Source organism: Passer domesticus, chromosome 35, assembly GCF_036417665.1.
Source record: "Passer domesticus isolate bPasDom1 chromosome 35, bPasDom1.hap1, whole genome shotgun sequence".
Lineage (NCBI taxonomy): Eukaryota > Metazoa > Chordata > Aves > Passeriformes > Passeridae > Passer > Passer domesticus.
The window spans coordinates 353,004-377,307 of NC_087508.1; the positions used below are offsets into that span (position 1 = coordinate 353,004).

General features: G+C 60.5%; 2 protein-coding genes across 2 annotated transcripts; both read left to right on the forward strand.

Annotated features, from left to right (window-relative positions):
- The first annotated feature begins 357 nt into the window (after positions 1 to 357).
- On the forward strand, positions 358 to 11,528 carry ECH1 (enoyl-CoA hydratase 1). Its single transcript, XM_064402144.1, has 11 exons — positions 358 to 383; positions 524 to 593; positions 1,966 to 2,091; positions 2,876 to 2,966; positions 3,248 to 3,372; positions 4,087 to 4,135; positions 5,535 to 5,599; positions 6,024 to 6,094; positions 7,263 to 7,334; positions 9,058 to 9,208; positions 10,888 to 11,528. Exons 1-11 carry the CDS (start codon positions 358 to 360, stop codon positions 10,990 to 10,992), a joined length of 951 nt encoding a protein of 316 aa, XP_064258214.1. The 3' UTR covers positions 10,993 to 11,528.
- Positions 11,529 to 12,056: 528 nt separating this feature from the next.
- On the forward strand, positions 12,057 to 22,185 carry LGALS4 (galectin 4). Its single transcript, XM_064402210.1, is given in 16 exon segments — positions 12,057 to 12,166; positions 13,005 to 13,061; positions 13,219 to 13,250; positions 13,972 to 14,074; positions 14,076 to 14,174; positions 15,292 to 15,411; positions 16,509 to 16,532; positions 17,602 to 17,646; positions 17,751 to 17,780; positions 19,083 to 19,121; positions 19,124 to 19,173; positions 20,088 to 20,115; positions 20,118 to 20,249; positions 20,252 to 20,263; positions 21,911 to 21,960; positions 21,962 to 22,185. Coding segments are annotated over 16 exon segments (960 nt in total). The 5' UTR covers positions 12,057 to 12,121; the 3' UTR covers positions 22,056 to 22,185.
- The last annotated feature ends 2,119 nt before the right edge of the window (positions 22,186 to 24,304 follow it).

Here is a 24,304-nt window from a genome sequence, read left to right on the forward strand (position 1 = left end):
TTTGGGACAGTTTTGGGTGGAATTCTGGAGATTTTGGGAAATTTTGGAGGATTTGGAATTTTTGTGACAATTTTGGGGTTTTTGGGTTTTTTTGGGGGGACCCCGGGAGGATTTGGGGGTTCACGGAGGGCTCGGCGGCATTTTGGGTGAAATTCCAGAACTTTCTGCACAAGTTTGTCCTCCACCCCCACTTCCGCCTCGCCGCGCGTCACTTCCGCCTCGTTAGGGCGAATCCCGCCCCACTTCCGCCTCGTTATTGCGTCACTTCCTCTCTGCCAGGGGGCGTGGCGCCGCGCTGTGCTGCCATTGGCCGCGGGGCCGGAAGCGCGCGGCGCCCCCTGGCGGAGAGCGGAGCCGATGGCGGCGCGGCTGCTGCGGGCTGCGTGAGTGGGGGAGGGGCGACCCCGCCAGGGCCACGTGACCCCCGCGACCCCCCCAGTCTGTCCCAGTCTGTCCCAGTCTGTCCCCAGTCTGTCCCAGTTTGTCCCCAGTCGGTCCCAGTTTGTCCCCGGTTTGTTCCCAGTTTGTCCCAGTTCGTCCCGTCAGTTCCCAGTTTGTCCCAGTTCGTCCCCAGTCGTTCCCAGTCGTCCCCAGTGGGTCCCAGTTCCCATCCCAGTCCCTCCCAGTGCCCCCAGTCGTGTCCCCAGTGCCCGCTCGGTGACATCGGTGACATCAGTGCCACCCCCAGTGCCCCCAGTGCCTCCCAGTTCAGTCCCAGTCCATCCCAGTTCAGTCCCAGTCTGTCCCAGTGCTGTCCCAGTGTCCCTGTCCCTTCCGGTGGCATCAGTGACATTGACGGTGCCTCCCCAGTGCCCCCCCCAGTGTCCCCAGTCCCTCCCAGTTCAATCCCAGTATCCCCAGTGCTCCCAGTGCCCCCCCAGTGCTCCCATTCCCATCCCAGTCCCCTCCCAGTCCATCCCAGTGTCTCTGTTCCCATCCCAGTGTGTCCCAGCCGTGTCCCAGTGCCCCCGTCCCGCTCGGTGACCTCGGTGACACTGGAGTCCCCCCCGATGTCCCCCCCAGTGTCCCTTCAGGAGCTGCACCCCAGTGCCCCCAGTGTCCCTTTACTCCATCCCAGTCCCTCCCAGTCCCTCCCAGTGCCCCCAGTTCAATCCCATTGCCTCCCAGTTCAATCCCAGTGCCCCCAGTCCATCCCAGTGTCTCTGTTCCCATCCCAGTGCATCCCAGTGCCATCCCGGTGCCCGTGTCCCCGCTCGGTGACCTCGGTGACAGCGGTGACACCCCCGGTGACAGCGGAGTCCCCCGTGTCCCCCCCCGGGAGCTGCAGACGCTGCACCCCAGTGCCCCCATTCCCATCCCAGTCCATCCAGTCCATCCCAGTGTCCCCATTTCCCTCCCAGTGCGTCCCAGTGCCATCCCGGTGTCCCAGTCCCGCTCGGTGGCCTCGGTGACAGCGATGTCCCCCCCGGTGACAGCGGAGTCCCCGATGTCCCCCCCCCGGGAGCTGCAGACGCTGCACCCCAGTGCTCCCAGTGCCCCCAGTGTCCCTTTACAGTGCTCCCAGTCCATCCCAGTTCAATCCTGTTCCCATCCCAGTGCGTCCCAGTGCCGTCCCAGTGCCCCAGTCCCACTGGGTGACCTCAGTGACACCCCCGATGTCCCCCCCAGTGTCCCTTCAGGAGCTGCGCCCCCAGTGCCCCCAGTGTCCCTTTACTCCATCCCAGTCCCTCCCAGTCCATCCCAGTGTCCCCATTTCCACCCCAGTGTGTCCCAGCCGTGTCCCAGTGCCCGTGTCCCGCTCGGTGGCCTCGGTGTCCCCCCCGGTGACAGCGGAGTCCCCGATGTCCCCCCCCGGGAGCTGCAGACGCTGCACCCCAGTGCTCCCAGTCCATCCCAGTCCCTCCCAGTTCAATCCCAGTGTCTCTGTTCCCATCCCAGTGCGTCCCAGTGCCATCCCAGTGCCCCAGTCCCGCTCGGTGGCCTCGGTGACACCCCCGGTGACAGCGGAGCCCCCGATGTCCCCCCCCCGGGAGCTGCAGACGCTGCGGCTGCGGCGCGAGCGGCCCGCACGTGCTGCACCTGCAGCTGCACCGGCCCGGCAAGCGCAACGCCATCGACCTGCGCTGCTGGAGGGTACTGGGACGGACTGGGACGGACTGGGGGGGACTGGGACACACTGGGATGGGGCTGGGACGGACTGGATGGAACTGGGACGGACTGGGGGGGACTGGGACGGACTGGGGGGGACTGGGAGGGACTGGGACACGGCTGGGGGGGACTGGGATGGACTGGGGGGGACTGGGGGGACTGGGACACGGCTGGGGGGCACTGGGACACGGCTGGGGGGGACTGGGAGGGACTGGGGGGGACTGGGATGGACTGGGATGGAACTGGGACGGACTGGGAATGACTGGGATGGGGCTGGGACACGGCTGGGGGGCACTGGGAGGGACTGGGATGGAACTGGGACGGACTGGGACAGGGCTGGGGGGGACTGGGATGGACTGGGATGGAACTGGGATGGACTGGAGGGACTGGGATGGGGCTGGGGGGACTGGGAGGGACTGGGATGGACTGGGGGGGACTGGGAGGGACTGGGATGGACTGGGGGGGACTGGGACAGACTGGGACAAACTGGGGGGACTGGGAGGGGGCTGGGAGGACTGGTGTGTACTGGTCTGTACTGGTGCAGGGAGCTGGTGCACGCTGGTGTCACTGCTCTGTACTGGTCTGTACTGGTCTGTACTGGTCCTTACTGGTCCGTACTGGTTCAGGGAGCTGGTGCACGCTGGTGTCACTGCTCTGTACTGGTCTGTACTGGTTCGTACTGGTTCATACTGGTCTGTACTGGTCTGTACTGGTCTGTACTGGTCTGTACTGGTCTGTACTGGTCCTTACTGGTCCGTACTGGTGCAGGGAGCTGGTGCAGTGCTTCCAGGACATCTCCGAGGATCCCTCGTGCCGCGCCGTCGTCATCTCCGGGGCCGGCAGCGCCTTCACCGCCGGTGGGGCGGGGTCGGGGGGTCCGGGGGGTCCGGGGTGGGGTTCGGGGGGGGTCCAGGGGGGACCTGAGGAGGTCCAGGGGGGTCCCCAAACCCCTGAGACCCCCCCTGTGCCCCCAGGGATCGACCTGTCTGACCCTGGGGGTCCTGGGGGGTTTTGGGGTGGTCCTGGGGATCCCAGGGGGTTTTGAGGAGATCCTGGGGGTCTCAGGGGGTTTTGAGGGGGATCCTGGGGGGTCCCGGGGGTCCCCAAGCCCCCCCTGACCCCCCTGTGCCCCCCCCAGGCATCGACCTGTCAGACCTGGGCTCGCTGCTGGCCCAGCTGCCCCAGGAGGACGCGGCGCGCCGGGCATGGGCGCTGCGCCGGCGCATCCTGGAGTTCCAGGAGAGCTTCTCCGTCATGGAGAGGGTGGGCACGGACCCCCGGGACACCCCCAAACCTGGGCTGGCACCCCAAAACCTGGGCTGGCACCCCAAACCCGGCCTGACCCCATAAACCTGGGCTGGCACCCCAAACCTGGGCTGGCCCATCCTGGAGTTCCAGGAGAGCTTCTCCGTCATGGAGAGGGTGGGCACGGACTGGGGGGCACGGCAGGGACCCCCGGGACACCCCAAAACCTGGGCTGGTACCCCCAAACCTGGGCTGGCACCCCAAAACCCGGCCTGAGCCCATAAACCAGCCTGACCCCATAAACCCGGCCTGGCACCCCTAAACCCGGCCTGACACCCCCAAACCTGGCCTGACCCCATAAACCCAGGCTGGTACCCCCAAACCTGGGCTGACCCCAAAAACCCCCCTACAATGTCCCAAACCCATCCTGACCCCACAAACCTGCCCTGGCCCAAAACCCACCCTGACACCCTAAACCTGTTCTGACCCAAATAAACCCCGCAGTGCCCCAAACCTGCCCTGACCCCACAAACCCTTCCTGACACCCCAAATCCTGCCCTGACCCCAAATCTGCCTGCAATACCCCAAACCCGCCCTGACCCCCAAAAGCTGCCCTGACCCCACAAATCCCCCACAGTGCCCCAAACCCCCCTGACCCCATAAACCCATCCTGACCCCCAAAAGCTGCCCTGACCCCACAAACCTGCCCTGACCCCACAAAAACCCCGCAAGTGCCCCAAACCTGTGATCGCCGCCGTGCACGGGCCCTGCATCGGAGCCGGTGAGGGCAGCGGGGCCGGGATGGGGTCGGGGTTTGGGGTGGGATTGGGATTGGGGTTTGGGGTTGGGATTGGGTTTCGGGGTCGGGTTTGGGGTCGGGATTGGGATTGGGGTTTGGGGTTGGGATCGGGTTTGGGGTTTGGGATTGGGGTTTAGGGCCGGGGATTGGGGTCGGGATTGGGGTTGGGGTTTGGGGTTTGGGATCAGGGTTTAGGGTCAGCATGGGGGTCAGGGTTCGGGTTTGGGGTGGGATTGGGGTTTGGGGTCGGGATTGGGGTTTGGGGTCGGGATTGGGGTTGGGGTTTGGGTTTGGGATCGGGGTTTAGGGTCAGCATTGGGGTCAGGGTTTGGGTTTGGGATGGGATTGGGGTTGGGGTTTGGAGTCGGGATTGGGGTTTGGGGTCGGGGTTGGGATTAGTTTTGAGGTTTGGGGTTGGGTTTGAGATTGGGGTTTAGGGTCAGCATTGGGGGTCGGGGTTTGGGTTTGGGGTGGGGTTGGGGTTGGGATTGGGATTGGGATTGGGGTTGGGGTTGGGGTTGGGGTTGGGGTTGGGTTTGGGGTGGGGTTGGGGTTGGGATTGGGATTGGGGTTGGGGTTGGGGTCGGGGTCAGGATTGGGTTTGGAACAATGGTGTGGGGGAATGGGGATTGGGATGAAGATGAGGATGAGATAAAATGGGAACAGGGTGATGAAGATGAAGAGGATGACGATGACGATGACAATGAGGATGATGATGATGATGATGACTGTGTGATGATGAGGACGATGAAGATGAAAATGATGAGAATGGGATGGGATGATGATGACGCTGAGGATGGTGACGATGACAGTGATGATGAGGATGATGATGATGACGATGTGATGACGATGACAATGATGATGATGATGACGATAACAATGAGGATGACGATGAGGATGGAATGACAACGATGATGATGATGAGGATGGAATGATGAGGATGGTGACAATGAGGATGGGATGATGATGAGGATGAGGATGAGGATGGTGATGATGAGGATGGGATGACAATGGCAATGATGATGATGACGATGAGGATGATGATGGCGACGACGACAATGAGGATGGTGATGATGAGAAGGGATGGGATGATGATGAGGATGGTGACGATGAGGGTGGGATGACAATAACAATGACGATGACAATGACAATGAGGATGAGGATGGTGGTCATGATGATGACAATGAGAATGACAATGATGACGATTATGAGGATGACGATGACAATGAGGATGGTGATGATGAGGAGGATGGTGATGATGGTGACAATGACGATGAGGATGACGATGATGGTGACGATGACGATGACAATGACGATGAGGATGGGATGAAAATGAGGATGACAATGAGGATGAGGACGGTGACGAAGGCTGCCCCCCCAGGCGTGGATCTGATCTCGGCCTGTGACATTCGCTTCTGCTCCCAGGACGCCTCCTTCCAGGTCAAGGTGGGACACGAGGGGACCCCGGGATGTCCCCAATGTCCCCAGAGCCCCTGGAACACCCCGGTGTCCCCCCCCGGTGTCCCACCAGTGTCCCCAATCCCCCACTGTCCCCAATGCCCTCAATGTCCCCATTGTCCCCAGTGCCCTCAGTGTCCCCAGTGTCCCCCCAGTGTCCCCATTGTCCCCTCCAATGTCCCCAGTGTCCCCAATATCCCTCAATGTCCCCAGAGTGTCCCCAGAGCCCCTGGGACACCCCAATGTCCCCACTGTCCCCAATGTCCCGCTGGTGTCCCCCCAGTGTCCCCAGAGTGTCCCCAATGCCCTCAGTGTCCCCAGAGTGTCCCCATTGTCCCCCAGAATGTCCCCAATGTCCCCAGAGTGTCCCCAATGTCCCCAGAGTGTCCCCAGTGTCTGTCTGTCCCCACAGGAGGTGGACATGGGGCTGGCGGCCGACGTGGGGACCCTGCAGCGCCTCCCCAAAATCGTGGGGAGCCAGAGGTGGGTGAGGGGCGCCCTGTGACCCCCCCGGTGTCCCCACACTGTCCCCGTGTCCCAAGTGTCCCCTAATAATGTCCCCAATGTCCTCAGTGATGTCCCCAATGTCCCCACACTGTCTCCAATGTCCCCAACGCTGTCTCTGTGTCCCCAATGATGTCCCCAATGCTGTCCCTATGTCCCCAGCGCTGTCCTCAGCAATGTCCCTGTGTCCCCAACGCTGTTCCCATGTCCCCCCGGTGTCCCCAGTGGTGTCCCCAATGTCCCTGTGTCCCCAGTGATGTCTCCATGTCCCCAACAATGCCCCCAGTGACATCCCCCACACTGTCCCAAATGTCCCCAATGATGTCCCCAATAATTTCCCCACCACTGTCCCCCAATGATGTCCCCGTGTCCCCAGTGCTGTCCCAAATGTGGCCAGCGCTGTCCCCAGTGATGTCCCCAACGCTGTCCCCAACACCATCCCCAATGCTGTCCCATGTCCCCACCATGTCCCTAATGTCCCTGTGTCCCCAATGATGTCCCCCTAACACTGTCCCCAATGTCCCCATGTCCCCAACACTGTCCCCAATGATGTCCCCCGTGTCCCCAATGTCCCCACGCTGTCCCCCAATGTCCCCAGTGACATGCCCAATGATGTCCCCAACGTTGTTCCCGTGTCCCCAATGATGTCCCAAACGCTGTCCCCATGTCCCCAGTGTCCCCATTGTCCCCAGTGATGTCCCCAGTGTCCCCCCAATGTCCCCAACGCTGTCCCCATGTCCCCATGTCCCCAATGTCCCCAATGTCCCCAGTGACATGCCCAATGATGTCCCCAATGTTGTTCCTGTGTCCCCCATGTCCCAAACGATGTCCCCAACAATGTCCCCACCGCTATCCCCATATCCCCAGTGATGTCCCCAGCAATGTCCCCAGTGTCCCCCCCACTGTTCCCATATCCCCAATGTCCCCATGTCCCCCCAATGTCCCCAATGTCCCCAGCAATGTCCTCAATGACATCCCCAACACTGTCCCCAGTATCCCCAATGATGCCCCCAATGTCCCCAATAGTGTCCCCACTGTCCCCAATGTCCCCATGTCCCAAACGATGTCCCCACTGTCCCCAATGCCCCCATGTCCCCGTGTCCCCAGCAATGTCCCCCTGTCCCCAACGCTGTCCCCGTGTCCCCAGCCTGGTGAACGAGCTGGCTTTCACCGCCCGCGTCATGAGAGCCCCGGAGGCGCTGAGCTGCGGCCTCGTCAGGTGGGGACCCGCCCGGGGGGGTTTGGGGGGGTTTGGGTAAATTTGGGTGAATTTTGGGTGGATTTTAGGAGGATTTGGGTGGATTTTTGATGAATTTTGGGGGAGTTTTGTTGAATTTTTGGTGAATTTTAGGGGGATTTTAGATAGATTTGGGTGAATTTTGGGGGATTTTGGGGTGTGGTTTTGGAGTATTTGGGGTGAATTTTAGGGGGATTTGGAGTTGATTTTGGGGTGGATTTTTTGGATGGGTTTGGGGTGGATTTTGCATGGATTTGAGGGGGATTTTGGGGTGGATTTTATGTGTATTTTGTGTGTATATTGGGGTTCCTGTGTGTGTTTTCTGTGTGTTTTGGGGCTCATTCCGTGTCCCTGCTGTCCCCAGAGGGGTGCTGCCTGACAAGGACTGGATTTGGGGTGGATTTGGGTATATTTGGGATGGATTTGGGTATATTTTCTGTGTGTTTTGGGATTCCTGGATGTATTTTCTGTGTGTTTTGGGGTTCATTTGTGTCCCTGCTCTGTCCCCAGCCGGGTGCTGCCCGACAAGGACTGGATTTGGGGTGGATTTGGGGTATATTTGGGGTGGATTTGGGTATATTTTCTGTTTATTTGGGTTCATTTGTGTCCCTGCTCTGTCCCCAGCCGGGTGCTGCCCAACAAGGCCTGGACCTGGGCTGGATTTGGGGTGGATTTTGGGGTTCCTGGGTGTATTTTCTGTGTACTTTATGTGTGTTTTCTGTTAATTTGTGTCCCCAGCCGGGTGCTGCCGGACAAGGGCTGGATTTGGGGTGGATTTGGGTATATTTGGGATGGATTTGTGTATATTTTCTGTGTGTTTTGGGGTTCCTGTGTATATTTTCTGTGTGTTTTGGGGTTCATTGTGATTCCTCTGTCCCCAGCCGGGTGCTGCCCGACAAGGGCTGGATTTTGGGTGGATTTGGGTATATTTGGGATGATTTGTGTGTATTTTCTGTGTGTTTTGGGGTTCCTGTGTATATTTTCTGTGTGTTTTGGGGTTCATTGTGATTCCTCTGTCCCCAGCCGGGTGCTGCCGGACAAGGGCTGGATTTGGGGTGGATTTGGGTATATTTGGGATGGATTTGTGTATATTTTCTGTGTGTTTTGGGGTTCATTGTGATTCCTCTGTCCCCAGCCGGGTGCTGCCGGACAAGGGCTGGATTTGGAGTTCCTGGGTGTATTTTCTGTGTATTTTCTGTGTACTTTATGTGTGTTTTCTGTTCATTTGTGTCCCCAGCCGGGTGCTGCCCGACAGGGGCTGGATCTGGCCTGGATCTGGGCTGGATTGGGGTGGATTTTGGGGTTCCTGGGTGTATTTTCTGTGTGTTTTCTGTTGTGTCCCCAGCCGGGTGCTGCCGGACAAGGGCTGGATTTGGGCTGGATTTGGGGTGGATTTTGGGGTTCCTGGGTGTATTTTCTGTGTATTTTCTGTGTACTTTATGTGTGTTTTCTGTTCATTCTGTCCCCAGCCGGGTGCTGCCGACAGGGGCTGGATCTGGCTGGATTTGGGGTGGATTTTGGGGTTCCTGGGTGTATTTTCTGTGTGTTTTCTGTGTATTTTCTGTGTACTTTATGTTGTTTTCTGTTGTGTCCCCAGCCGGGTGCTGCCCGACAAGGGCTGGATTTGGGGTTCCTGGGTGTATTTTCTGTGTGTTTTCTGTGTATTTTCTGTGTACTTTATGTGTGTTTTCTGTTGTGTCCCCAGCCGGGTGCTGCCCGACAAGGCCACGCTGCTGCAGGTGGCCCTGGAGGTGGCCGCGGCCATCGCCGCGCGCAGCCCCGTGGCCGTGCAGGGCACCAAGATCAACCTGGTGTTCTCCCGCGAGCGGCCGGTCAGCGAGGGGCTGCAGCACGTGGTGGGTGACACCCCGGGGCAGGGCCACCTCCCCAGGACAGGGCCACCTCCCCAGAATCAGGGTCACCTCCCCAGGACAGGGCCACCCCGGGCATTGTCACCTCCCCAAAACTACTGCCACCTCCTCTGGGGCAGGGTCACCCCGGGGCATTGTCACCTCCCCTGGACAGGGCCACCACCCTGGCATTGTCACCTCCCTAAAATCAGTGTCACCTCCCCCAGGACAGGGCCACCTCCCTAAAATCAGTGTCGCCTACCCCCAGTGCCACCATCCCCAAAATCAGTGCCACCTCCCCTGGACAGTGTCACCTCCCCAAAATCAGTGCCACTTCCCCTGGACAGTGTCACCTCCCCTGGGACAGGGTCACCAGCCCCAGGACAGGGCCACCCCGGTCATTGTCACCTCCCCAGAATCAGTGTCACCCCCCCAAGGACACTGTCACCTCCTCTGTGACACTGTCACCTCCCCAGAATCAGTGTCACCAGCCCAGGACAGCACCACCCCGGGCATTGTCACCTCCCCAAAATCAGTGCCACCTCCCCAAAATCAGGGGTCACCTCCCCAAAATCAGGGTCACCTCCCCTGGGACAGTGTCACCAGCCCCAGGACAGGGCCACCCCGGGCATTGTCACCTCCCCAGAATCAGTGTCACCCCCCCAAGGACACTGTCACCTCCCCTCACCTCCCCAGAATCAGTGTCACCAGCCCAGGACAGCACCACCCCGGGCATTGTCACCTCCCCAAAACCAGTGTCACCTCCCCAGAATCAGTGTCACCACCCCTGGGACAAGGCCACCTCCCCAAACCCAGTGTCACCATCCCCAGGACACTGTCACCTCCCCTGGACAGGGTCACCAGCCCCAGGACAGGGCCACCCCAAGCATTGTCACCTCCCCAGAATCAGGGTCACCTCCCGCAGGGTCCCTGTCCCCAATGTCCCTGTCACTGTCCCCAATGTCCCTGTCACTGTCCCCACTGTCCCCAGGCCACGTGGAGCATGGCCATGCTGCAGACCGAGGACATCCCTGTGTCCCCATGTCCCCAATGTCCCCAATGTCCCCAATGTCCCTGTCACTGTCCCCATTGTCCCCATGTCCCCATGTCCCTGTCACTGTCCCAGTGTCCCCAGGCCACGTGGAACATGGCCATGCTGCAGACCGAGGACATCCCAATGTCCCCATGTCCCCAATGTCCCCAATGTCCCTGTCACTGTCCCCATGTCCCCAATGTCCCCATGTCCCCAGGCCACGTGGAACATGGCCATGCTGCAGACTGAGGACATTGCTGTGTCCCCATGTCCCCATGTCCCTGTCACTGTCCCAATGTCCCCAATGTCCCCATGTCCCCCGTCACTGTCCCCATGTCCCTGTCACTGTCCCCATGTCCCCAGGCCACGTGGAACATGGCCATGCTGCAGACCGAGGACATCCCAGTGTCCCCATGTCCCCAATGTCCCCATGTCCCTGTCACTGTCCCCATGTCCCCAATGTCCCCATGTCCCCATGTCCCCATGTCCCCAATGTCCCCAATGTCCCCAGTGTCCCCATGTCCCCATGTCCCCAGGCCACGTGGAACATGGCCATGCTGCAGACTGAGGACATTGCTGTGTCCCCATGTCCCCATGTCCCTGTCACTGTCCCCATGTCCCCATGTCCCTGTCACTGTCCCCATGTCCCCAGGCCACGTGGAACATGGCCATGCTGCAGACCGAGGACATCCCCAAGTCGGTGCAGGCGGCCCTGGAGAAGAAGGGCCCCGAGGACGTGCCCTTCGCCAAGCTCTGATGTCACCTGAGTGCCACCTGAATGTCCCCAACGTGCCCTTCGCCAAGCTCTGATGTCACCTGAGTGTCACCTGAGTGTCACCTCAGTGTCACCAACGTGCCCTTCGCCAAGCTCTGATGTCACCTGAGTGCCACCTGAGTGTCACCTCAGTGTCACCAACGTGCCCTTCGCCAAGCTCTGATGTCACCTGAGTGTCACCTGAGTGTCACCTGAGTGTCCCCAACGTGCCCTTCGCCAAGCTCTGATGTCACCTGAGTGCCACCTGAGTGTCACCTGAGTGTCCCCCAACGTGCCCTTCGCCAAGCTCTGATGTCACCGAGGTCACCTCAGTGCCACCAAGGTCACCTAAGTGCCACCAACGTCCCCTTTTCCCAAGCTCTGATGTCACCCCCGGTGCCACCAGTGCCACCCCAGTGCCACCAAGGTCCCCTTCCCCAACCACTTCGGTGTCCCCAATGTCCCCTTGGTGTCCCCAATGTCCCCTCCCCGTCTCTGGGGCCACCTCAGTGTCCCCAATAAATTCCTTTGTCCCCAGATCTCCTTGGCTTGTCATTGGGGGTGGCCCCAAGGTGCCACCATGGGGTTGGGAATGTCCCCAAAGTGCCACCACCACTCTGGCAGTGTCCCCAAGGTGCCGCCATGGCTCTAAGGGTGTCCCCAAAGTGCCACCATGGGGTTGGCAGTGTCCCCAAAGTGCCACCAAGGCTCTGGGAGTGTCCCCAAGGGGCTGGGAGTGTCCCCAGGGTGCCACCGTGGGGCTGAGAGTGTCCCCAAAGTGCCACCAAGGCTCTGGGAGTGTCCCCAGGGGGGTCCCAAGGTCGTGTCCCCTCCCTGTGCCCCACCCGGGGCAGAGTCCAGGGGCGGTGTCACCTGTGCCAGGGCGGTGTCACCGGTGCCAGGTGTGTCACCTGTGCCAGGTGTCACCTGTGCCAGGTGTCACCGGTGCCCCAATGTCCCTTATCGGGGGGGGGGGGTCAAAGTCCTCGCCCCGCCCCGGGAGGGGCCGGAACTGGGGGGGCCCGGGGGGGGAGGGGTATAAAGGGACCCCTGGGTGTCACCGGTGTCACCCGTGGTGCCACCCGTGCCACCCGTGCTGCCACCCGTGCTGCCCACCTCTGCTGTCACCAGCATGGCTTTCGTGCCCCCGCCCGGGTACCTGCCCTCCTACCACCCGGTGGGTACCCCGAAATGGGGAGGGGGCGCCCCGAAATCGGGGAGGGGCTGCCTAAAATATGGGGGAGGGGCAGCCTAAAAATGGGGGAGGGGCAGCCTAAAAATGGGGGATGGGCGCCCCAAAATCGGGGGAGGGGCTGCCTAAAATATGGGGGAGGGGGGACCATAAAAAATGGGGGAGGGGCGCCCCAGAATCGGGGGAGGGGCAGCCTTAAAATGGGGGAGGGGGAGCTTAAAAAATGGGGGAGGGGCGGCCTAAAAATGGGGGAGGGGGGAGCAGGGGGGTCCCTGTCACCATCTCGGGGACATTTGGGGGTCCCTGTTCCCCCAAAAATGGGGGGTCGGGGGTCCCTGTCTCCCTCTCGGGACATTTGGGGTCCCTGTCACCCCAAAATCAGGGGGGGAGAGGTCCGGGGGGGGTCTCTGTCCCCCTCTTGGGGACATTTGGGGGTCCCTGTTCCCCCAAAAATGGGGGTCGGGGGGTCCCTGTCCCCCTCCTGGTGGCACTTGGGGACCCCCCTGACCCCCGTGTCCCCCTCTCGGGGACATTTGGGGGTCCCTGTCACCCCAAAATGGGGGTCGGGGGGGTCCCTGTCCCCCTCTCGGGGACATTTGGGGGTCCCTGTCACCCCAAAATGGGGGTCGGGGGTCCCTGTCCCCCTGTGGGTGGCACTTGGAGACCCCCTGACCCCCGTGTCCCCCCTCTCGGGGACATTTGGGGTCCCTGTCACCCCAAACCCGGGGGTCGGGGGTCCCTGTCACCCTCTCGGTGTCACCTGGGGTCTCTGTCCCCCTCCTGGTGGCACTTGGGGACCCCCTGACCCCCGCGTCCCCCCCAGCCCCTGCCCTACGTGGCCCCCGTGCCCGGGGGGCTCTGGCCCGGCATGGCCGTGTACATCCAGGGGGGTGGTGGCCCCCCAGCCCGACTGGTACTGGGGGCACTGGGAGCACTGGGAGGGACTGGGGGACACTGCGGGGCACTGGGGACACTGGGAGCACTGGGGAGGGGGACTGGGGGGCACTGGGGGGCTCTGGCCCGGCATGGCCGTGTACATCCAGGGGGTGGTGGCCCCCCAGCCCGACTGGTACTGGGGGCACTGGGGACACTGGGAGGGACTGGGGGCACTGGGAGCACTGGGAGGGACTGGGGGCACTGGGGATACTGGGGGCACTGGGGACACTGGGGGCACTGGGAGCACTGGGAGGGACTGGGGGGGGACTGGGGACACTGGGGATACTGGGGGGCACTGGGGACACTGGGAGCACTGGGAGGGACTGGGAGGGACTGGGGACACTGGGAGGGACTGGGAGGGACTGGGGACACTGGGGGGCACTGGGAGGGATTGGGGGTCACTGGGGACACTGGGAGGGATTGGGGGACACTGGGAGGGACTGGGATGGACTGGGAGGGGACTGGGGGGACACTGGGGGGACTGGGGGGACTGGGGGGACTGGGGAACTGGGGGATGGGTGGAGGGACTGGGGACACTGGGGGGCACTGGGGAAAGACTGGGAGGGACTGGGTAGGGACTGGGGACACTGGGGGGCACTGGGGGACAGGACACTGGGGATACTGGGGGCACTGGGGGTGACCCCGTGTGACCCCGTGTGACACTGAGGTGACACTGAGTGACCTGGCTGGACCCCAATGACGACTCCGACCTGGCCCTGCACCTGAACCCGCGATTTGGGGCGGGGGTCCCGGGGGGTCCGGGGTGACTCTGGCTGACCCTAGGTGGCACTGTGACTCCGTGTGACACCGAGGTGGCACCGAGGTGGCACTGAGGTGACATTGGTGTCCCCCAGGTTCCGCGTTAACCTGGTGGTCAGCCCCGGCGACGACTCCGACCTGGCCCTGCACCTGAACCCGCGATTTGGGGCGGGGGTCGCGGTGCTCAACAGCCGCAGGGGGGGGGCGCTGGGGGGACGAGCAGCGGCGGGACCTGCACCCCCTGTGCCCGGGGGGACCCTTCGAGATGGTCATCAGCGTCACCCCCGAGGGCTACCGGGTACGGGGAGGGGGCTGGGGGGTCCTGGGGGGCGTTTAGGGGGGTCCCTGGGGGGGATTTGGGGTCCTTATGGGGGATTTGGGGTCTTTAGGGGGGGATTTGGGGGATGGGATGGTCATCAGCGTCACCCCCGAGGGCTACCGGGTACGGGGAGGGGGCTGGGGGGTCCTTGGGGGTGGGATTTGGGGTCCTTATGGAGGGGATTGGGGTCCCAGGGGTATGGTGGGGTCCAGGGTGTGTTTGGGGGTCTGGGGGTGTATTTGGGGTGTATTTTGGGGTCAGGGGTATTTTGGGGTGTCCCAGGGGTTGGGTGTCGGCTGTGTTTTTGTGTTCCGGGGATATTTTTGGGGTGCCCGGGTGTATTTCGGGGTGTCCTGGGCTATTTTGGGGTGTAGGTGTCGGGGTATGTGGGTGTCCGGGGTGTTTTGGGTTCTGGGGATGTCGGGGCTATTTTGGAGGTTCCTGGGGGGTCGATTGGGGGTAATGGGGTGTCGGGGGGTGGGTGGTATGGGGGGTCATGGGGGTGTTGGGGTGTCCCGGGTGTGTTTTGGTGTCCCAGGTGTATTTTTGGGGTGTCCGGGGGTATTTTTGGGGTGTCCCGGCTGTGTTTTTGTGTCCCGGGTGTATTTTTGGGGTATCCCGGGTGTGTTTTGGGGGTGTGCCGGGGCTATTCTGGGGTGTCCTGGTTGTATTTGGGGTGTATTTTGGGGTGTCCCGGGTGTATTTCGGGGTGTCCCGGGGTATTTTGGGGTTCCTGAGGGTGTGTCCCGGGGTATTTTGGGGTGTCCCGGGTGTATTTTGGGGTGTCCGGGGCTATTTTGGGGTGCCCCGGGTGTGTTTCGGGGTGTCCCGGGGCTATTTTGGGGTTCCTGGGGGTGTCCCGGGGTATTTTGGGGTGTCCCGGGGCTATTTTGGGGTTCCTGAGGGTGTCCGGGGGTATTTTGGGGTGTCCCGGGGCTATTCTGGGGTGTCCTGGTTGTATTTGGGGTGTATTTTGGGGTGTCCCGGGTGTATTTTGGGGTGTCCCGGGGCTATTTTTGGGGTTCCTGAGGGTGTCCCGGGGTATTTTGGGGTGTCCCGGGGCTATTTCGGGGTCCCCGACGCTCTGCCCCCCCAGATCCTGGTGAACGGCACCTTCTACGAGGAGTTCCCGCACCGGCTGCCCCCGGAGCAGGTGACGGCCGTCAACGTGGACGGGGACCTGGAGCTGCACTCGGCCTCGGTGCTGGGGGGCACGGTGAGACCCCAAAAACAGCCTGCACCCCAAAAACGGCACCCTAAAATCACCCTGAACCCCGAAAAATCCACCCCAAAACCGGCCCTGTGCCCCAAAACCGCCCCTAAAACCGGCCCTGTGCCCCCAAAACGCACCTGGAACTTTCCTTACCTGGAGCTGCACTCGGCCTCGGTGCTGGGGGGCACGGTGAGACCCCAAAACAGCCTGCACCCCAAAAACGGCACCCTAAAATCACCCTGAACCCCGAAAAATCCACCCCAAAAACAACCCCAAACCCCAAAAACCGCCCCTAGAACCGGCCCTGTGCCCCCAAAACGCACCTGGAACTTTCCTTACCTGGAGCTGCACTCGGCCTCGGTGCTGGGGGGCACGGTGAGACCCCAAAAACAGCCTGAACCCCAAAAACCGCACCCTAAAATCACCCTGAACCCCGAAAAATCCACCCCAAAACCAGCTCTGTGCCCCAAAACCACCCCGGACCCCAAAATTCCATCCCCCGGACCCCAATCTCCACTTCTGGACCCCAAAATTCCATCTCAGACCCCAAAATTCCACCCCTGCACCCTAAAATTCCACCCCCCAGACTCCATAATTTTGCTTCTGCACCCCAAAATTCCATTCCTGCAACCCAAAACCCACTCCCGGACCCCAAAATTCCAACCCTGGACCCCAAAATTCCAACCCTGGACCCCAAAATTCCACTCCGGACCCCAAAATCCCACCCCTGTACCCCAAAATTCCATTCCCAGACCCCAAATTTCCACTCCGGACCCCAAAATTCCACCCTCAGACCCCAAAATTCCACCCCTGTACCCCAAAATTCCACCCCCGGTCCCCAAAATCCCACCCCCGGATCCCAAACCCCACCCCTGTACCCCAAAATTGCACCCTCAGACCCCAAAATTCCACTCCGGACCCCAAAATCCCACCCCTGTACCCCAAAATTCCATCCCCAGACCCCAAACCCCACCTCTGGACCCCAAAATTCCACCCCTGGACCCCAAAATTCCACCCTCAGACCCCAAAATTCCACCCCTGCACCCCAAAATCCCCCCCCGCACCCCAAAACCCCTCTGACACCCCCTCTCCCCCCGCAGGGCGCGTTCCCCCCGTGCGTCCCGGTGAGTCTGGGGGGGCTGGGGGGGGCCAGGTGGGTTTGGGGGGTCCCCAGGTGGGTTTGAGGGGTCCTCAGGTGGGTTTGGGGGGGGTCCCAGATGAATTTTGAGGGTCCCCAGGTGGGTTTGAGGGGTCCCCAGGTGTATTTGGGGGTCCCCAGGTGGATTTTGAGGGGTCCCCAGATGGATTTTTAGGGTCCTCGGGTGAATTTTGGGGTCCCCAGGTGATTTTTGGGGGTCCCCGGGTGCATTTGGGGATCCCCAGGTGGATTTTGGGGTCCCCAGATGAATTTTGAGGGTCCTCAGGTGAATTCTGTGGGGTCTCCAGGTGGGGTTTGAGGGGTCCCCAGGGTAGATTTTGGGGATCCCCAGGTGCATTTTGGGGTCCCCAGGTGGATTTTGGGGTCCCCAGGTGATTCTGGGGGTCCCCAGGTGAATTTTGGGGGGGTCCCCAGGTGGGGTTTGAGGGGTCCCCAGGTGGAATTTGGAATCCCCAGGTGGATTTGAGGGTCCCCCAAATGTATTTTGGGGTCCCCAGGTGGATTTGGGGGGTCCCCAGGTGGATTTTGAGGGTCCCAGATGGATTTTTAGGGTCCTCGGGTGAATTTTGGGGTCCCCGGGTGGATTTTGGGGGGTCCCAAGTGGATTCTGGGGATCCCCAGGTGAATTTTGGGGGTCCCCCAGGTGAATTTTTGAATCCCGGGTGATTTGGGGTCCCCAGGTGGATTTTGAGGGTCCCCAGGTAGGGTTTGAGGGGTCCCCAGGTGCATTTTGGGGTCCCCAGATAGATTTGGGGGTCCCCAGGTGGATTTTGGGGATCCCCAGGTGGATTTTGGGGGGGGTCCCAAGTGGATTCTGGGGATCCCCAGGTGAATTTTTGAATCCCCAGGTGCATTTTGGGGTCCTCAGGTGTATTTGGGGGATCCCCAGGTGCATTTTGGGGTCCCCAGGTGGATTTTGAGGGTCCCCAGATGGATTTTGGGGATTCCCAGCTGCATTTGGGGGTCCCCAGGTGGATTTGGGGGTCCCCAGGTGATTTTGGGGTCCCCTGACCTCTGTCCCCCCCCCCCTGCAGGACGCCCCCCAGGTCACCCCCATCTACCCCGACTGTAACCTGCCGGTAAGTGGGGAGGGGGTCCCCCCAAAAACCCCACCCCTCCCCCATCGGGGGGTCCCCCCAGGTGCGCCCCCTCCCCCCCACTGACCCCCCACTGTACCCCACAGGTGATGGGGCAGCCCCCCAACCTCCACCCGGTGAGTCTGGGGGCGTTTGGGGTCCCGGGGGGATTTTGGGGTGGCTCAGAGGGGGGATTTGGGGATTTTGGGGTGGCTCAAGGGGGGATTTGGGGGGTCCAGAGGGGTTTTGGGGTGACCTAAGGGGGTCCAGAGGGGTTTTGGGGTGACTTAAGGGGGGGATTTGGGGGGTCCCAGGGGGGATTTGGAGGTCCAGGTGGGTTTTGGGGTGGCTTAAGGGGGGATTTGGGGGTTCAGAGGGATTTTGGGGTCGCTCAAGGGGGGTTTGGGGGGTCCCGGGGGTTTTGGGGTGGCTCAAGGGGGGATTTGGGGGGTCCAGAGGGGTTTTGGGGTGACCTAAGGGGGTCCAGAGGGGGTTTTGGGTTGACTTAAGGGGGGGATTTGGGGGTCCAGGGGGGATTTGGAGGTCCAGGTGGGTTTTGGGGGTGGCTTAAGGGGGGATTTGGGGGTTCAGAGGGATTTTGGGGTCGCTCAAGGGGGGTTTGGGGGTTCAGAGGGGTTTTGGGGTGACTTAAGGGGGAAATTTGGGTGTTCCGGGGGGATTTGGGGGTTTTGGGGTGGTTTAAGGGGGGTTTTGGGGGTCCCAGGGGGTTTTGGGGTGGCTCAAGGGGAGATTTTGGGGGTTTTGGGGTGACTTAAGGGGGGTCCCGAGGGGTTTTGGGTGGCTCAAGGGGGGAGTTGGGGGTCCTGGGGGGTTTTGGGGTGGCTTAAGGGAGGATTTTGGGGTTTTGGGTGGCTCAAGGGGGGGATTTGGGGGTCCTGGAGGGTTTTGGGGTGACTTAAGGGGGGATTTGGGGGTCCAGAGGGGGTTTTGGGGTGGCTTAACGGGGTCCTGGGGGTTTTGGGGTGCTCAAGGGGGATTTGGGGGTTTTGGGGGTGACTTAAGGGGGATTTGGGGGTCCAGAGGGGTTTTGGGGTGGCTTAACGGGGTCCCGGGGGGTTTAGGGGTGGCTCAAGGGGGGATTTGGGGTTTTGGGGTGACTTAAGGGGGGATTTGGGGGTCCCTGGGGGTTTTGGGGTGGCTCAAGGAGGGATTTGGGGGGGTTTGAGGTGGCTTAAGGGGAGTTTTGGGGGTTCCAGGGGGGTTCTTGGGAGTTTTGGGGGTCCAGGGGGTTTTGGGGTGCTTCAAGGGGGATTTGGGGTCTCAGGGGATTTTGAGAGGGTCAGGGGGATTTTGGGGGGCTCTGAGGGTGGGCTTTGGGTTCCTGGGGGGCTCGGGGGCAGTTGATGGGATTTGGGGGGGGGGGTCCTGGGGGGTTTCTGCCCCCTCTGAGCCCCCCCGTTTGTGCCCCCCCCCCCCAGCCCGTCCCCTTCATCGCCACCATCCCGGGGGGGCTGGTCCCCCAAAAAAAACCGTCATCATCAAGGGCTTTGTCCCCCACCACGCCAACAGGTACCGGGGACCCCCGAAGACCCCTCCCCAAAATCCCCCAAACCTGCCCGTGTCCCCAAACTGCCCTGTGGCCCCTCCCAGGACCCCCAAACTCCCAAAATTCACCCCAGGACCCCAAAATCCTTCCCAAGCCCCCATCTTTGTGCTGCCCTGACCCCAAATCCCACCCCCAAATACCGCTGTTATCACCCCAGGACCCCCAAAATCCCCCCCCCCAACACCCCCAAATTCCCCATCACCATCCCAGGACCCCCAAACACCCCAAAATCCCCCCCAGACACCCCAAAATCTGCCCCAAACACCCCAAAATCCCCCACCAAACACCCAAAATCCCCTCTAAACCCATGAAATCCCTCACAACCCCCCCCAAAATCCCCCCCAACACACCCCCAAATCCCCCCACAAACACCCCCAAAATCTGCCTCAAACACCCCAAAATCCCCCTCAACCCCCCAAACTCCCCCTCAAACACCCCAAACTCCCCCTCAAATCCCCCAAACTCCTCCTCAAATACCCCAAAATCCCCCCTAAACCCCCATGAAATCCTCACGAACCCCCCCAAACTCCCTCTCAAACCCCCCCAAACTCCCCCTCAAAACCCCCGAACTCCCCATCAAACCCCCCCAAAATCTGCCCCAAACACCCCAAAATCCCCCCTAAACCCCATGAAATCCTCACGAACCCCCCAAACTCCCCCCTCAAACCCCCCCAAACTCCCTCTCAAACGCCCCAAACTCCCCCTCAAACACCCCAAACTCCCCCTCAAAACCCCCAAAATCCCCCCCAAACACTCCAAATTCCCACCAAACCCCATGAAATCCTCTCAAACCCCCCAAACTCCCCCTCAAACCCCCCAAACTCCCCCTCAAACCCCCCAAACTCCCCCCCAAACACCCCAAATCCCCCCTCCCCAGGTTCCACATCAACCTGCGCGCGGGCCCCGGGGGGGGACGTGGGTGCTGCACCTGAACCCCAGGATGGACGAGGGCGACGCCGTGGTCAGGAACTCCTTCCTGGGGGGCAGCTGGGGGCACGAGGAGCGCGACATCTCCTGCTGCAGCCCCTTCCAGCGCGGGCCGCTTACTTCGACGTGAGCGGGGAGGGGGCTCGGGGGGGCCTGGGGTCCGGGGGAGGGGAGCAGGGGTGGGGTTTGGGGTCCTCAGAGGGGGTTTGGGGTCCTCAGAGGGGAGCAGGGTGGGGTTTGGGGTCCTCAGAAGGGGTTTGGGGTCCTCAGAGGGGGTTTGGGGTCCTCAGAGGGGAGCAGGGTGGGGTTTGGGGTCCTCAGAAGGGGTTTGGGGGTCCTCAGAGGGGGGTTTGGGGTCCTCAGAGGGGAGCAGGGTGGGGTTTGGGGTCCTCAGAAGGGGTTTGGGGTCCTCAGAGGGGAGCAGGGTGGGGTTTGGGGCCTCGAGGTTGGCCTCAGAAAGGGATTTGGGGTCCTCAGAGGGGAGCATGGTGGGGTTTGGGGTCCTCAGAGGGGGGTTGGGAGGGGAGCAGGGTGGGGTTTGGGGTCCTCAGAGGGGGTTGGGAGGGGAGCAGGGTGGGGTTTGGGGTCCTCAGAAGGGGTTTGGGGCCCTCAGAGGGGGTTTTGGGGTCCTCAGAGGGGGTTGAGAAGGGGTGGAAGGGGGTTTGGGGTCTTCAGAGGGGGTTGGGAGGGGAGCAGGGTGGGATTTGGGGTCCTCAGAGGGGGTTGGAGGAGGTTTGGGGTGCTGGGGAAGGGCGCAGGGTGGGGTTTGGGGTCCTCAGAGGGGGTTTGGGGTGCTGGGGAGGGGAGCAGGGTGGGGTTTGGGGTCTTCAGAAGGGGTTGGGAGGGGAGCAGGGGGGGATTTGGGGTCCTCAGAGGGGGTTTGGGGTCCTCAAATGGGCTGGGGAGGGGAGCAGGGTGGGGTTTGGGGTCTTCAGAAGGGGTTGGGAGGGGAGCAGGGGGGGGATTTGGGGTCTTCAGAGGGGGTTTGGGGGTGCTGGGGGAGGGGAGCATGGTGGGGTTTGGGGTCCTCAGAGGGGGTTGGAGGGGAGCAGGGTGGGATTTGGGGTCCTCAGAAGAGTTTTGGGGTCCTGGAGTGGGGCACAGGGTGGGATTTGGGATCTGGGGAGTAGCTCTGGAGTGACTTTGGGGTCTCCGGGGTGACTTTGAGGGACTCTGGGGTAATTTCGAGGGCCCTTGGGGTGACTTTGGGGTCTCTGGGGTGACTTTGGGGTCCTCTGTGGGTCTCTGGGGTGACTTTGGGGGTGTCTGGGGTGACTTTGGAGTACTCTGTGGGTCTCTGGGGTGATTTTGAGGGCCCTTGGGGTGACTTTGGGGGTCTCTGGGGTGACTTTGGGGTACTCTGGGGGTCTCTGGGGTGATTTTGGGGGTCCTTGGGGTGACTCCGTGGGTTTATGGGGTGATTTGGGGTGTCTCTGGGGCGAGTTTGGGGGTCTCTGGGGTGATTCTGGGGGTTTCTGGGGTGATTTTGGGGGTTTCTGGGGGTCTCTGGGGTGATTTGGGGGTCTCTGGGTGGTTCTGGGGGTTTCTGGGGTGATTCTGGGGTCTCTGGGTGATTTTGGGGGTCTCTGGAGTGGCTCTGGGTGTTTCGGGGGTCTCTGGGTGAGTTTGGGGGTCTCTGATGTGATTCTGGGGGTTTCTGGAGGGTCTCTGTGGTGATTTTTGGGGTCTCTGGGGTGATTTTGGGGTTTCTGGGGTCTCTGGGGTGATTGTGGGGGTCTCTGAGGTGACACCCCCACCCCGTTGTCCCTCCAGCTGTCGATCCGCTGCGGGAACCATCGCTTCAAGGTGTTCGTCGAGGGCAGCGGCTCTTCGATTTCACCACCGGGTGCCAGCCGGGCCCCACGTGGACGTGCTGGAGATCGAGGGTGATGTCGTCCTGTCCTATGTCCATTTCTGACCCACGAGTGTCCTGTCTCTGTCCATAATTGCCCTGTAATTGCCCCATAACTGCCCTGTAATTGCCCCCCATAACTGCCCCCAGCTGCCTCTCCAACACCGACCTCAATAATAAAGCTGTTCCTGCTCCAGTTCGGGAAACTTGAAGGGAAAATGGGTGGGGAAGGTGAGGGGAAAAGGGAGAAAATGTGAGGGGGAAAGAGAGAAATGTGAGGGGAGAATGGAGAGAAATGTGAAGGGAGAATGGAGAGAAATGTGAGGGGGAAAGGGCGGGAATCATGAGGGGAAAAAGGGCAGGAAATGTGAGGGGAAAAAGGGGGGGGAAATGTGAGGGGAGAAGAGAGAGAAATGTGAGGGGGGAAAGGGTGGGAATTGTGAGGGGAGAAGAGAGAAATGTGAGGGGAAAGAGAGAAACATGAGGGGAGAAGAGAAAGAAATGTGAGGGGGGAAAAGGGCGGGAATCATGAGGGGAGAAAAGGGCGGGAATTGTGAGGGGAGAAAAGGGCGGGGAATTGTGAAAAGGAGGAGAGAAATATGAGGAGAAAAAGGGCGGGAATTGTGAGGGGAGAAGAGAGAGAAATGTGAGGGGGGAAAGGGTGGGAATTGTGAGGGGAGAAGAGAGAAATGTGAGGGGGAAAGAGAGAGAAACATGAGGGGAGAAGAGAAAGAAATGTGAGGGGGGAAAAGGGCGGGAATCATGAGGGGAGAAAAGGGCGGGAATTGTGAGGGGAGAAAAGAGCAGGAATTGTGAGGGGAGAAAAGGGCGGGAATTGTGAGGGGAGAAAAGAGCAGGAATTGTGAGGGGAGAAATGGGCGGGAATCATGAAAAGGAGGAGAGAAATGTGAGGAGAAAAAGGGCAGGAATTGTGAGGGGAGAAGAGAGAGAAGTGTGAGGGGAAAAGGGGGGAAAATGTGAGGGGGAAAAGGGCGGGAAACATGAGGGGAGAAGAGAGAGAAATGTGAGGGGAAAAGGGAGGAAAATGTGAGGGGAGAAGAGAGAGAAATATGAAGGGAGAAAAAGGCGGGAATCGCGAGGGGAGAAAAGGGCGGGAAACGTGAAAAGGAGGAGAGAAATGTGAGGAGAAAAAGGGCAGGAATTGTGAGGGGAGAAGAGAGAGAAATGAGAGGGGAAAAGGGGGGGAAATGTGAGGGGAAAAGGGTGAAAATCATGAGGGGAGAAGAGCGAGAAATGTGAAGGGAAAAGTGGGGAAAATGTGAGGGGAAAACGGGGGGGAAATGTGAAGGGAAAAGAGAGAGAAATGTGAGGGGGGAAAGGGTGGGAATTGTGAGGGGAGGAGAGACAACTGTGAGGGGGAAAAGGGCAGGAAATGTGAGGGGAAAAGAGAGGGAAATGTGAGGGGAGAAGAAATATGAAGGGAGAAAGAGGGAATTGTGAGGGGAGAAAAGGCTGGGAATCGTGAAAAGGAGGAAAGAAATGTGAGGAGAAAAAGGGCAGGAATTGTGAGGGGAGAATGGAGAGAAATGTGAGGGGGAAAAAGGGCGGGAATCATGAGGGAAGAAAAGCGTGGAATTGTGAGGGGAGAAGAGAGAGAAATGTGAGGGGAAAAGTGGGGAAAATGTGAGGGGAGAAGAGAGAGAAATATGAAGGGACAAAAGGGCGGGAATCGTGAGGGGAAAAGAGAGAACTGTGAGGGGAAAAGGGCCGGAAATGTGAGGGGAAAACGGGGGGAAAATGTGAGGGGAGAAGAGAAAGAAATATGAAGGGAGAAAAAGGCGGGAATCGTGAGGGGAAAAGAGGGGGGAAATGTGAGGGGAAAAGGGAGGGAAATGTGAAGGGGGGAAAGGGTGGGAATCATGAGGGGAGAAAAGGGTGGGAATTGTGAGGGGAAAAAGGGCAGGAATCGTGAAAAGGAGAGAAATGCGAGGAGAAAAAGGGTGGGAATTGTGAGGAGAGGAGAGCGAGAAGTGTGAGGGGAAAAGGGAGGAAAAATGTGAGAGGAAAAGGGGGAAAATGTGGGGAGAAGGAGGGAAATGTGAGAGGAAAAGGGCATGAAATGTGAAGGGAAAAGGGGGAAATGTGGGGGGAAGAGAGAGAAAAACGTGAGGGGGGAAAAGGGCAGGAAATGTGAGGGGAACAAAGAGGGAAATGTGAGGGGAAAAGAGCATGAGAAAACACAGAAAATGTGAAGGAAAAAAGAAAGAAGTGAGGGGAAAAGGGTAGGAAAGGGGAGAGAAAAAGGATGGTGAATATGGGGAAAAACCACCCATACAATCTAGGCACCCTGCACT